General features: G+C 50.5%; 1 protein-coding gene across 3 annotated transcripts in view; it reads left to right on the top strand.

Moving 5' to 3' along the window:
* The first annotated feature begins 226 nt into the window (after positions 1 to 226).
* Trim67 (tripartite motif containing 67) overlaps positions 227 to 14937 on the top strand; it is a 39606-nt gene continuing 24895 nt past the window's right edge. For all 3 annotated transcript variants that reach the window (XM_076572326.1, XM_042277865.2, XM_006992820.4), the window contains exon 1: positions 227 to 5367. In XM_076572326.1, the coding sequence (XP_076428441.1) occupies positions 4363 to 5367 (1005 nt within the window). In that variant the 5' untranslated portion in view covers positions 227 to 4362. The remainder of the gene's footprint in view (positions 5368 to 14937) is intronic.

The raw sequence follows: 14937 nt of genomic DNA on the forward strand, positions 1-14937 counted from the left end.
GGCTACTGATGATGGTCCCTCCTCAGCAATGCCACAGAGGAGCTGTCACTTACAAAGCACAGATGTGGAGACAGGCACTCTTGAAGAGCTAATGCAAGCCACAGCAAGCCACTGATTCCTGGGGTATCGGTGTCTAATTTCCCGGAACCCTCCCACTCTGCAACAGGACCAAACAAGAAATATAAAAACTGAACTCAAAAGAGCGATACCATGAATTTTCACTTAAAAATTTGTTTTAGAGTTTACCATTTAAAGGTGAGAACACAACATCAATTTTTACTGAAGAAGCCGTAAATCTCACTCAACTGCAACTTGAATTCGAAAAGGTTCTGAAGGCAACACAGTAGGGCCACTTTTCCCCTACCTTGCTGCATTAGCCAGGGTAACTTTTTAAGTCACCCATGCTATTTTGATAGGGGAGGTAACATGAACCTATCTCTTGAGGGTTACTGGGACGTCTGAGAGTGAAAACCATGTTATTCTGAAGTGATCGTTGCAAGAGTCTGCTTTTCTCTGCTTTGGTGGCTATGGTTTGTGGAGTGTTAGTTACTAATGTGCTTTGCACAACCCTTCACCAAGAATGGCCCCAGATAAAAGTGAGAAGAGATGTATGGGTCATTTGTTGAATATTTTTGTTGTCAACATCAATATGGAAAATATGTATATCTGAACACTTTGGAAGGATGGTGATGTCTGCTTCCCAGGCCACAAGGACTAAATAGGGCTCTATGTGAGAATATGAATTCATACCGTTGAACATTTGCCATGTAAATATCGTTACTTGACTCAGCTGCTCCAAAGCCCAGACTTTATAAACACGTTAGAAGGTGATGGTGGCACACATCTTTAATCCCAGCACTTGGGATGCAAAGGCAGGCGGATCTTTGAGTTCAAGACAAGCCTGGTCTATAGAGCGAGTTCCAGGACAGCCAGCGCTATGCAGAGAGACCCTATCTTGAGAAGCAAAAACAGGGGCTGGGGAGATAGCTCAGTGGTTAAGAGCACTGACTGCTCTTCCAGAGGTCCTGAGTTCAACTCCCAGCAACCACATGGTGTGTGTGTGTGTGTGTGTGTGTGTGTGTGTGTGTGTGTGTGTGTGTACTATGTGTGGAGGTCAGAAGACGACTTTGTGGAGTCGGTTCCCTCTGTCCACCTTTACCTGGGTTCTAAGGCTCAAACTCAGGTGGGCAGGCTTGTTCAGCGAGCACTTCACTCACTGTGCGGTCTCACGGGCCCCAGAAGCGACAATCTCTGTATACACATGGTTCACGGCACAGTTGCAGCAGACAGGATTCTTAATAGACAACAGTGACAATCATTAGCGATTACGGTTATGTGTGTGAAGTACCAGAACTGGCTGGAACCGTGACTCTTACGCAGACATGGCAGGAAGCCAGTCCTCTATACAGGCGGAACCCACATGCCACTCTTACACATAGCTGAGTTGACTTGGGCTACAGAACACAGTATTGGGGTCTGAGAGCCTGGGGAGATGCCTGAGTGTTCTGATGTACAGGAAGCAAAGGAGAAACCTTGCTTGCTTCTTTGTGTGTGTGTTTGTCTGTGGAGTCGGGGTCCCACTCTAGCCCAGGCTGGCCTGGAACAGACCCTCTTCTTTCTTTCTGCAGTTTTCCAAATGCTGGGATTTTATGTGCAGGCTACTTACTACGCCAGGCTAGGCGTGGCTTCGTGCCAAGCCTTGCTCATGCAGAGGGACACATACCTGGTTAAGAAGGGCCACCCTGCCCAAACCTAAGCAGGCTGCCTTGGTCTGAAAATGACAATGTGAAACAGGGGTCTAGTATGTGATGCCGGGAGAGCTCAGGGTTTCCCTGATCACTATGGAATCATGAGGCTTTTAGGAGGTTCTGACTTCCATTGTGGTCACCAGGGGGAGGGGCTGAGCTGTACAGCTGGGTTCAGCAGAAAGGGCTCTTGAAGAGCGTTCAATAACCCATGCTGTCCCTCTCCTAGACTTTGGGTTCAATGGTGACTTTCTGAAGGGTTTTTCAATGTGTTGCAGGCAGGACTAGGTGACTGAGGCTTCATCTACAAGGAGATCAGGATAGGGCTGTCCCCATCCCCCAGCTGGGGACAGCATTGCTTCCTGAGGAGCAAGAGGCAGGGCTTATGTGATGTCTATGGTTTAGCAGGGCTCTACTCTTCAGCGTGGAGCCAGGCTTCTGTAAGCTATTCAGTTTAGCTGAAGTGAGATGGTTAGAAAGTAGGCCACATCTGTATTTACGGTAACAAATTTGGCACACACACATAAGTGCTATTATAGTATTTCCCAGACGAGGCAAAAGTGGAAGAAAGCTGCAGAACCCCAGGGTTCTTTATTGGGGTGCTTTGCCATGGCCTTTCCGGAGACCTCCCTCCCGCCAGATGTTTTATCCCTTAGGCATTGAGCCAGGCCAAGGCAGCTGCCTCATTCTTCTGTGGCTTCATTCTTCCCTACCGCTGACTCTCCAAACACTGGCAGTGGCCCTGCATCACTTCAGCGAAGTGATCTGCACCACGGTTGATGTTTTTGTTTGTTTTTATCCAGCAGAGTCTTACTATGTAACCCGCACTAGCTTGGAAATTACTATGCAGCCCAAGCTGGCTTTGAACGCATAACAATCCTTCTGCCTCAGCCTCCCAAGTGCTAGAATTACAAGCACGAGCCACCACGCTGGCTGACACATCCTTTTTAAACCGACAATTTCCTTGTCTGTTCCCAGCCAGCGTGAAACCCACAGGAAGAGAGGGCCGCGTGGCGCGCCTTTAGCTCCACGCGCTCTTCCCTTCCCCGGCCCGACTTTAGCTCCACGCCCAGCACGCCCTTCCCTTCTCTGGGTAGCTGGCACTACCTGGCGCGGCGGAGGAGAGGAACAGCCGGGCGGATGGCGGGAGGAACCCGGCCGCCAGGCGCGCGGGCGGCGGCGTTGCAGGAATCTCCCATTCATAAAGCGAACACCTGCTCGCCGCCTCCTGCCTCTCCCCACCCGCGAGCAGCCTGGGGAGGTTGTGTTTGGCAACCTTCACGGTGTCCCCGCCGAGTCCTCGCCGCTCCGGGCCTCTCGTCGCCCACGACCCGCCTCGGTAGAACCGAGGAAACAAAAAGGCTGGTGGCGCGATACGTAAATCAAACCTCGCCCTTTGGCGCGAGGCTGTCCGACATTTTGTGCCTGGAAAGCTTTTGCGGGGAAAATAGATTTAGGAAGCGACTGTCGCACTGTTCTGCGGGGCCTTTTTTCCAAGCGACTGGCCTTTTAGCGGCCGCTGTTTACGCTTTCATGGTGGCCGGGAGTGGGCAGGGCGGGAGCGGGCCAGGAGTGCTTTGGCAGGCGGGGCGGGGCGCCGTGCTAATTCACCACGCAGTCTCCATCCGAACCCCGAGCTGCTGCTCTCCACAATGATCCTCCCTGCGAAGCCCTCGGACCGGCCCCCGACTGCCAGCCGCGCGAGGCGAGCCCTCATTCGCTGAGCCGACGCCTGGCTCCCCGCCCCCCGCCCCGTTACTCTCGCTCTGGAAATTACAACTCCTGGGCGCTCGGCGCGGCGGGCGCGGGAGGCGGCGGGGCCGGGAGGGGATTCCCGAGCCAGCGGGCGCTCGCTCCCCGCCCGCCGCTGCAGCGTGGTGCGGCCAAGGTCAGGGGCGCCGCAGGAATCGGAGCTGGCGAGACGAGTCGGGGACGCGGGTCAGTACCGGCCTGCGAAGAGGCAGCTCCGGGAGCGGCAGTCGGGGAGCGGGACGGCGACGACCTCCGGGCCCGAGGACGCCGAGGTGGCCGCGGGAGCGCAGCAGCCTGGCTGGCGGTGCGCACCGGGAGTCGGAGCTGACTCCTTCTCCTCCCGCTCGCGGGCGCTGTCCGCCGTCTGGTGGTGCTGAACCAGTCCTGGCCCAGCCGCTCGCGCTTCTGCCAAGAGCTGGGTAGGGGCGGGGCGCTCGGAGAAGACTCCGGGCAACGACGATGCGGAGCCCAGCTCAGTAGCCTCGCTGGCTGACAGCAGCGGGACACTGATCCTGCACGGAGGGGAGGCACGAGGTATCCGGACGGCGCCGCTGCTGCTGATTCATCACCCGGACAACCTCAGAGGCCACCTCGAGGGCTACCCGCCACCTTCAGACGGCCGCCTCTGGTGCGGGAGCCTCGCCTGCAGGAGGTGAGGACCCCTCCCTTCTCTGGCGACCAAGCTTCTTAGGGCGGTGGCCTGAGGACAGAGAGGGGCGTGCCCCCCGCGGGTGAAGACAGCATGCCCGTGTAATGCCCCCGCCTCCCGTCTCAGCAGCGCTGACCTCGCCCGCCCGGCTGCGCTTGTCTTCGGAGCCTGACCATTCTTCGCTGGTCCCGAGCGGCTCGGGCCGCGGGCGCGGCGATGGAGGAGGAGCTGAAATGCCCTGTGTGCGGCTCCCTGTTCCGGGAGCCCATCATCTTGCCCTGCTCGCACAATGTCTGCCTGCCATGCGCCCGCACCATCGCGGTTCAGACCCCGGACGGCGAGCAGCACCTGCCCCCACCGCTCCTGCTTTCGCGGGGTGCCGCCGCCGCCGCGCCCCCTCCGGATCAGGACGCTGCGGCCGGCGCGACCTGCGGAGGCGCTGGAGCTAGCACAGCTGGAGGCCTGGGCGGCGGGGCGGCCGGAGGCGGAGACCACGCGGACAAGCTGAGCTTGTACAGCGAGACTGACAGCGGTTACGGCTCTTACACCCCCAGCCTCAAGTCCCCCAACGGAGTCCGCGTGCTGCCCATGGTGCCTGCGCCCCCGGGCTCTTCTGCCGCCGCGGCCCGGGGCGCTGCCTGCTCCTCACTCTGCTCGTCCTCCAGCTCCATCACCTGCCCGCAGTGCCACCGCAGCGCCTCCCTGGATCACCGCGGCCTGCGAGGCTTCCAGCGCAACCGGCTGCTGGAGGGCATAGTGCAGCGGTACCAGCAGAGCCGTGGGGTTGCTGCGGGGGCGTCTGCAGCCCCGGCGGTGGCCATCTGCCAGCTGTGCGACCGCACCCCACCGGAGCCGGCAGCCACTCTTTGCGAGCAATGCGACGTGCTCTATTGCGCCACCTGCCAGCTCAAATGCCACCCGTCCCGGGGCCCTTTCGCTAAGCATCGGCTAGTTCAGCCCCCGCCTCCGCCCGCACCCCCAGAGGCTACCCCTGCTTCAGCCGGCACATCCACCGCCCCCAGCGCAGGAGGATGCAGGAGCCCAGGGGGTGCCGGAGCCAGCGCGCCACGAAAGTTCCCCACATGCCCCGAGCACGAAATGGAGAACTACAGCATGTACTGCGTGAGCTGTCGGAGCCCGGTGTGCTACCTGTGCCTGGAGGAAGGCAGACACGGCAAACACGAGGTGAAGCCGCTCGGGGCAACGTGGAAGCAGCACAAGGTGAGCACTAGCTGTGCGTGGATGTCAACCAGGGTAGAAGTCAAAAGAGTCTCCTAGCCTCTTGGGAAACTGTGGGAGGGTGGGCCTGAGGGTCAAATAGGAATCCATCCATCCATCCACCCATATATTTATCCTTCCATCCATCTATGCATGCATCCATCTGCCCATGCATAAGTCTCTTCATCCATGCATGCTTCCATTCAGCCCTCCATCCACCTATGCATTCATCTATCTATCTGTCTATCTATCTATCCATGCATTCGTCCATTCATCTATGCATGCTTCCATCCATCCCTCCATACACTTATGCATGCATTCGCATATGCATGCATGCATCTGTCTATCCATCAGCATGTTCACAGATCCATCCATCCATGTGTTCATGAATGCATGCATGCATCCACCCATCCATCCATCCATCCATCCATCCATCCATCCATCCATCTACCCTTCCAAGGATTCTAGCAGTCACCATCTGGCCAATACTCAGTGGATTAGGTACCTGCACTGGGTGTTGGATTGGTGGGTTATGAAAATGACTTGTTAAGTTTCCTCTCTGAGACTTCCCTATTCTTCAAAAAGGGTTGCCAAAGCACAAAAGCAGGGCTCTCACTCTTAAAGTATAAGGCACATTGTCAGAACTCCCTTCTTCCAAGGGAGAAATAAGTTTTAAAGTGCAAGTGTTACCAGCTGCCTGTAGGAACCCATCTACAGTCTTCCTTGAATCTGCTGCCAAGACAGGGAGACAGCACTTGGCTCAAACACCCTGGAGCACCCAGTGCTCAGCTTGTCCTGGTTCCACACAGCCTCCATCAGCTTCACTGAGCAGATTCACTTCTTCCTTTTCAGCTTCCAGAGAAGAAACGTCTCTTCCTTTGATAGTTTCCAGCTTGCTCTATGCCCAAAATTCCTTTCAGCCTGTAGAAAAGAGGCCATACCTCTTGGGCTATGCAAGAGATTTTGGGTGTGTCCTTCAAGAAGGGAGTGTGGTTTCCCCCAGAGTCCTTCTCTTGCCCAAGGCTCTGACACTGAAGCCGTGGAGGAATGGCAGACCAAGTTCTTACTAAGAGACCAAACACATCTGCCTACAGCCTTCCCTCCACCCCCTGGCATTTGCTCTGGGAGTGCCACTGCTAGCCACTTAATGCCTGGCAGGATGCTCTCTTCTCTGACACAGGGCAAGAGAAAAAGCCATGACAGTCTGCCTGGGCAAGATCAGGCAAGATCAGGTCACTTCCTCACCTGACATTCTACCCGACAGTCTGTGTGAGGGGCCTCAATGCCTCCTTACACTTGCAGATTAGAGTCACTTGTTCCTGGACCGTTAAAGAGGCTGCATTTCATGCACCCAACCTTCAGAAACCCACCCTGGAAGATGTAAGGGGTGCCCAGACTGTCTAACAAATATTGTGTGTATTTGGATTGAGTAGAGCTGTAGGAAAATAAGATAGCTTGCTAAGGCACCTTATCATATGAACTACAAACAGCCCAGAGCAGCCAGATAGAGATGTGGCTTATCTATGTGGAACACATAGTTACTTTTATTCTTTCAATTGCTACAATAAATGTATGTTGTTATGCTAATTTAATATTTAGAGGAGTTTAGTTTTTTGTTTATTTTATTTTTTTTTTTAAAGATAGGGTTTCTCTGTGTAACAGGCCCTGGCTGTCCTGGAACTCACTTTGTAGATCAGGCTGGCCTTGAACTCACAGAGGTCTGCCTGTCTCTGTCTCCCAAGTGCTGGAACTAAAGGTGTGAGCCACCACTGCCCCTTGCTGAGGAGTTTTGTTTAGTTCAGGCTGTCATTGAACTCACAAAAACCCTCTTTTCATCCTCCTGAGTGCTGGGATTACAGCTGTAAACCACAACAAACAGCTACATTTTTTCAAATGAAAAAATGTAGAAAAAAGTAAGCAGAGGACCCTTTGAAAATCTGCCTTGGAGAAGGAAATGTGTTTAATAGATGTGCAGTCAGATCCTTAGTCCTAAAGCAGGGATTCTCAGCAGGGCTAATGTGCATTTCCATCCGGATCTCCGCCTGCCACTGAGAGGTCTGGAGATTTGGCTTCCACCACATCTAGTGATCCTGAGTGCAAATGAGAAGTCTCTCTCTCAGTGATCCAGCCCCTGCTATGTACTCCTCGAACGAAGCCCTGCTGTAAGGTTCCACAGGCTTGGTTCCACATTTCAGCCTTCAAGCTACTAGCTGTGTGGGCTTAAGCTACTTTAATTTTGAAACCACTGGAAATAACATCTAGTTTGGATTCTTGTGGAATGGGGTAAGTATAATTCTCTGTACATAGCCTCCTCCATCGTGGTGCTCAGCCATTAAGTGTCATTTTCTATTTAGGGTACTTATGCTTAACCCGTGAATTTGCAGAATGCAGCACCCTGTTCTTTCAGCCTCATTGACTTGGAAAAAGCACCAACTGATGACTGTGATTTTTTTTCTGAATTTATTTCAGTTTTCTTTAATTTGTATGCTTTTTAAATTTACATTTGTGCCGGGCGGTGGTGGCGCACGCCTTTAATCCCAGCACTCGGGAGGCAGAGGCAGGCGGATCTCTGTGAGTTCGAGGCCAGCCTGGGCTACCAAGTGAGTTCCAGGAAAGGCGCAAAGCTACACAAGAGAAACCCTGTCTCGAAAAACCAAAAAAAAAAAATAAATAAATAAAATAAATTTACATTTGTTTTATTTTTTTAATTTTGGGGGGCACTTTTCAAGACAGGGTTTCTCTGTGTGTAGCTCTGGCTGGCCTCGAACTCACAGACATGCCTGCCTCTGCCTCCTGAGTGCTGGGATTAAAGGCATGCGCCACCACTGCCTGGCTACATTTGTTATTCTCTCTCTCTCTCTCTCTCTCTCTCTCTCTCTCTCTCTCTCTCTCTCTCTCTCTCTCTCTCTCTCTCTCTGTGTGTGTGTGTGTGTGTGTGTGTGTGTGTGTGTGTGTGTGCACTTGTGCATGCTATGGTTTGATTCTATTAGCATAAAGACAACTTTTAGGAGTTGGTTCTCTCCTTCCACCATATGGGTTCCTTGGAAGGAGCTTAGTTAGGTCATCAAGCTTGGCAGCAAGTGCCTTTACTCACCACGCCATTTCCCATCTTGTCAGACTTGATATGCTTCTTTTCAAATTTTGTTTATTCATCTTATTGTATTTATATGTTTGTGGGTGCACATGTGTATGGGTGCACACTTGTGTAGCTCTTGTAGAGGGCAAGGATTGATGTCCACTGTCTTCCTCCATCAATCTCCACCTTGCATTCTAAGACAAAATCTGTCACTGAAGCTGGAGTTCACTGATGGGCCAAAATGTCTGGTCAGTGAGTTCCTGGGATCCTCCTATCTCTGCCTCCCTAGCACATGATCACAGGCATGTGTTGCCACACTCAGCCTATATAGGTTCTGGGGATCTGAAGAGATGGTCTCTTCATCTCTTTTGGTTATTGTTTATACTTTAATGACTGATAATCCTTGCCCAGAATGATTGTCCCCCACACTACATTCTGTTGCATATTGTTTCATCTCTTAGGTGAGTAGACATCATTTTATAAATTAAGAAATCTGGCATGGAGAGACGGTTCAGAAGTTAAGATCACCTGCAGCTCTTGCAGAGGACCCAAAGATAACTCAGTGATTGAGGATATATTGTTCTTGCAGAGGATCAAAGTTTGGTTCCCAGCACCCACAGCAGTCAGCTCACAATCCCCCATAATTTCAGCTGCAAGGAATCCAGTGCCCTCTTCTGGCCTTCTCAGTCACTAGCACTCACATGCACATATCCACATGCACCCATACACAAAATTTTTAAAAAAGAAGTTTAGGTGTGAAATCTCCCATTCAGATTTCATGAGCTTTTATGTTTTCATAGACTAGAGGGCCAAGACTATTTTAGGGTCCTGTTAACCCAAACATTTATAGTGTTAAAGATTGCACCCGGGCAGTGGTGGCACATGTCTTTAATACCGGCACTCGGGAGGCAGAGGCAGGTGGATCTCTGTGAGTTTGAGGCCAGCCTGGTCTATAGAGTTCCAAGACAGACTCCAAAGCTACACAGAGAAACCCTGTCTCAGAAAGAAAAAAAAAAGATTGCAAACCAGGGAGCTGGGGTGAGAATTTGAATTCATAAGAGAGAGGAAGTGTCTTGTATAGAAAAGTGAACTTGATAACAAGCTAAGGTTTCAGGGTCCAAGGTTGTGCAGGGAAAATCAATGGCCATCCCTGGCTTGGTGACAATAGCAGCTTAATAAATGTTGCTCTCCTTAAGCTCAATCATTCTGCTTAGTAATGAGGACACACAGGAAACACATGGGTCTCTGCCCTGCACCATGGGTAGTGCCACCCGTGGGAATACGACTGTACAGATCTTGAGTTTGAAGCTTGTGCCTAGTGCTCCAGCCTCTGGGACCTAGGGCATCCTCCCAATTACAGAAGAGACACAATGAAAGAGGAAAAAAGCAGGCTCTCCTCTCCTTCCTCGGCTTCACGGGAAACTACAGAGTGTGGAGGATTTCTCTGGGGAAGAAGATAGCTCCGTGAAAGATGGCTCAGTGGGCCAAGCGCTTGCCTTGTGACTATGAAGACCTGGGTTTGATCCCCAGCATCCAACATAAAAAGCCAGGTGTGGTGCTCTGCACCTGTAATCTCAGTGCTGGGAGAGAGGGGAGGTAGGGATAGGAAAATCCTTGGACCTCCCTGACCAGCCAGCCTGGCTTACTTGGAGAGCTCCAGACCAGTGAAAGAACTTGTTTTAAAACAGGGTGGAGGGCTCCTAAGAATAATACCTGAGGTTGTTCTCTGGCCTCCACCTGCATGTACACACATAGATGCATATATACCCCCTACCTCCTGCATGCACACGAGTATATATATATATATATTCTTCCACCACCTGCATGCATACACATAGATGCATTATTCCTTCTCCACCACCTGCATGCACATACATATATGCATATATACCTTCTCCACCACCTGCATGCACACACATATGCATATATACCTCTCCACATGTACCTGTACACACACACACACACACACACACACACACACACACACACACAAATCCAAGCCAGGCGGTGGTGGTGCACACCTTTAATCCCAGCACTCGGGAGGCAGAGGCAGGTGGATCTCTGTGAGTTCGAAGCCAGCCTGATCTACAAAGCGAGATCCAGGAAGGCGCAAAGCTACACAGAGAAACACTGTCTTGAAAAAAAAAAAAAGAAAGAAATCCAAAACCAAACAAAGGTCTAGAGACATGGCCCAGTGAAAGCATGAAGACTTGAGTTCAGATCCCCAGCACCTGGGTTAAAAAAAAAATAAAAAGGTGTATAGCAGCATGTATCTGTAACCTCTGCACTAGAGAAGTAGAGATATGGGAGGGTCCTAGGGCTGGCTGGCCAGTTAGCCTAGTCAAACCAGTTAATACCAGACTCTATCTCAAAAAAATAATGGGAAGCACAATCAAAGAAAACACCCGATGTTGACCTCTGACCTCCACACACATCTTTATACAATCCATATATACATGTGTACACACCCATATGAAAGCACACCCACTTCCATGTGCAAAGCAAAGTAAAATGAACATCTTACTTGGGACTGGGGTGGGGGGTGAAGAGAGAACACAGCTGAGCACAGTGTCTAGCTCTGGCGTTGGGCATGAGAGCACGGGATGAGTTGTGAGTGGGCCACTTCGGAAAGATGAAGCAGAGCCTCCACTTCAGACTCCCACTGTGGTGGTGTAAGGTTCCCAGTGAACCCTAGAGTCTTAGGCTCTTTCTGTTGTTCTTGTTACAATGTGGCAGAATCCACATCACAGCCTAGGTGGGCTGCCAGCAGCATGTCCCTGAGTTTCCGAGGCTGGAGATGCCTTCCACACAGCTGTGCTAATTTTTCTATAGCATGACGGCAGCTTGTCATCTGATCAGTGGTTCTCAAGTAAGGAGACATTAAGTGACACTGAGATCTGCTGATTATCACCTTTTAAAACAGTGTGGGAACCTGTAGGTCTTGTCTAAACCCATTTTTATATGGTGCTCCTGGGAGTGGATTAACCCTCTCAAAGGACTTCTGATGTGAGCCATTCTAGGGAGGATTGGGCCACTGGTAGCAGGGCTTCAGCCTGCACCACCCCACCCCACCCACTTCAACAAGAAGTAAAAGGTTGTTCTGGGCTTCAGTGCTTCCTAGCCATGTCTGAAATCCCTGCTTCAGGGAGGACATTGCCCTTCAGAATGAAGGTGCTCAGCTCTGCCTGAAAACTTTAAATGTGACAGGTGTGGTGGTGCAAGTCTCTGATCCCAGCTTTGCAGAATTCAAGCCAGCCTGGGCTACATAGAGAGACCCTGTCAAGAAAGAGAGAGAGGGAAGAGAAGAGAGGAAGGGAGGGAGGAGAAGAAGACAGACTGGATCTATACCTCAGTTGGTAGAGTGCTTGCTTACCACACACAAAGCCCTGAATACGTGGTAAGCAAGAATCCTGAATGCCACATAACTGGACATAGTGATACAAGCCTATAATCCCAGCATGTGGGAGGTGGAGGCAGGTAGATCAGAAGTTCAAGGTCATCCTGGTATGTGAGACCTGCTCAACACGGGAGAAAAGGATAGGTGTTGATTCTGGAGCTGAGGTGGTAAGGCAGTAGAATGCTGTCAAGGTCTGGTCAAGAGTTCTTAGATAGGCATAGGACATAATAGCATTAGAGAACACATCACTGATGCCCAGTGAGCCGGCCCCCACAGAGCAAAGGACAGTGTGATCTAAAAAAACTAGGAAAGTCTGGGTTCTATCCTCTCTGGCCTTGAGACTCTTCCAACGGAATGGTGGTCCTCAGCAGCTGGTCTGATCAATTTTGTAGGAGTATTTTTTGGCTTTTGGTTTGTTTGTTTGTTTGTTTTATTGTTTTTCAAGATAGGGTTTCTCTGTGTTTCAGCCCTGGTGGTCCTGGAACTTGCTTTGTAGATAAGGCTGGCCTTGAACTCATAGAGATCCACCTGCCTCTGTCTCCCAAATGCTGGGATCAAAGGCGTGCACCACCACTGCCCAGCTTCTTTTTGGGCCATTTTAACAAATTTATTTTATACCTCGCCCTCCCAGTTTACTAAACCCCTTCACCTCAGGTTTCCTGACCTGAAAGTGAAGAGGCGGCAGTCTGTAAGCTTGGGCATAGTTGATGAGAAAATAAAACCAAAGAGATGCAGCTCCATTGGTAGAGTGCTTGCCTAGCACCAACAAAAAACCTGCGTTCAAGCCTTAGCACCCCTAAAGCAGATGGCTCGTAGCTGTCATTCCAGCACTCAGACTGGAGGCAGGAGGATCAGGAGTTCAAGGTCATCCTTAGCTACAAACTGAGTTTGTGGTCAGCCTGAGACACATGAGACCCTCTCTTTCCACAGTGTGTGAGGTAAAAAGACTTTGGGGATTCCAAGTGGGGAAGGCGAGTTGACCTTCTCTACTGTTGGGATTTGCTGACCTTCCAATTGTGGCCTTTGTGACTCCCCCAGCATTTGACAGTCTTCTCACTGTGGATGGGGCATCTTCCCTATCTTTCGAGGACCACTGAGGTACAAGTGAAAGGAAACCCAAGCACCAGTATCAAACCAGTTTCTTTTCAATCCCAGGAAAGCCGAGAAAGTCCCGCCCCTGTGCCCTCCCATAACCTGGCAGCAATATCCCACCCTCGCCAAGCCAGGACCCCTGAACTCCCTATTGTGACCCAGCACTCAGAGCTGCCTGAACACAGGGTCCAAACTCCCAGAAGCCCAGCTGCCCGGAGTCCATTTCTAAGGGACGTACCTACTTCTCATATGACCTTCAGTGACAACCACAGACCCAGCACTTTAGAGCCCCATATTCAGCCCCATTAGGGTTTTTAAAACATAGATCCTGAGTGAGCCAGGCTTCCATGGAGCCCTGCATGTCCAAAAAGTTCCCAGGAGAGGGAACTGTGCAGAATTGCACTACCAATAGCCAGGTCAAAAGTGCTCTTCTGGGGCTGGAGAGATGGCTTAGAGGTTAAAAGCACTGACTGCTCTTTCAGAGGTCCTGAGTTCAATTCCCAGCAACCACATGGTGGCTCACAACCATCTGTAATGAGATCTGATGCCCTCTTCTGGCATATGGCAAAACTTTCAGAAAGAACACTGTTTACATAATAAAATTAAAAATAATAATAAAATTTAAAAAAAAGTGCTCTTCTGAAAAGGCTATATGCTGACTAGTTTTAGTTTCACAGGCTACCTGGCATCTACCACACCCACTCAGTCCTTCCAAAAGCAGCCATCAATGATCACTGGTCAAGGTCAACAAGAGTAGCTGTTCCAACAAAGCCCAATCCCCCATCCCAAAATGCCTAGGGTGGTCCCCAAAGGCATTTTGGTCCCCAAAGGTTTCTGCCACCATGCTGCACACTCCAGGTTAGCTGGCCTGGGAGTTTCATAGAGCCTATCTCTTTGGCTCCTTTCTCCGGTAGGAGTGGTAGGATTACACCCAGCATGTGGCTTTGTGCTTATAATTTTAAACTAAGGGAATAATCAAGATGTAAGCAAAGATGTAAGTAAGAGAATGTTCAGCTGGGCATAGCGGCATACGTCTGTAATCTCAGCATTCAAGAGGCAGAGGCAGGAGGATTGACACAAGTTTGAAAAATCAGCCTGGGCTTGTGATTTATTTGTTTTCTTGCAGGGGTGGCCATTTCTCCTCTTGTATGTAAAAAATACTCTTTTTACAGCTGAGTGGTGGTGGCATTTCCATCCAGTGACTCACAAACATCTGTAACTCCAGATCCAGGACATCTGACCCCTTCTACTGGTCTCCTTGGGCACACTCACTTGCACATGCACACATTCAGATGCAATACACATTAATAATAACAACAACATCAATAATAATAATAATATAATAATAATAATAATAATAATAATAATAATCGCTTTAAAAAAATTAGGTCTAGGCTGTGCTAGGCAAATACTTGGCCTTAACCCAATCTCCAGTCTTTGATTCTAGTTCATTAGGTGATGTCTACAAAACTAGGAGATTAATGAAATGTGATTAACCACAAAGGTTTCCTAGAGGGAGAGTGAAGCCCTGCTGGCACTGAGCAGACCACCGCCATCTGGATGACTGTTTACGCACCGAGCTGTGTATCTACACGGCTATCAGCTGCTGCTGGCACTTCTTGTTTTAAGCAGAGCTGACTGTAGCTCCTCACCATCACATCCTTTGTTGAGTTATGCCTCAGGAGGGTCTATGCTGCAATCTGCCCACTAGAGAGTCATGACCACCAGTGTCCTAAGCACCAAGGCTTCAGGAGGAGATGTTATCTTCTCTCAAAGGGCAAAAAAAATCTCAGCACAGGGATTGGGAGGTGGCTCAGTCAGTAACATGCTCACTTTGCAAGGGCAAGAACTGGAATTTAATCTGCTATGGTGGCACGCGTTTGTAATCCTAGCAACTGAGATGGGAGGCTGAGGTAGGCAGGTCCCCTTAGCTCATTAGCCAGCTTAGCCTCGACTAAGTTCCAGGCCAATAGGAGACTTTATCTCAAACAAAAATGTTGAAGGAAGG

The sequence above is a fragment of the Peromyscus maniculatus genome, chromosome 5, assembly GCF_049852395.1.
Source record: "Peromyscus maniculatus bairdii isolate BWxNUB_F1_BW_parent chromosome 5, HU_Pman_BW_mat_3.1, whole genome shotgun sequence".
Taxonomy (NCBI): Eukaryota; Metazoa; Chordata; class Mammalia; order Rodentia; family Cricetidae; genus Peromyscus; species Peromyscus maniculatus.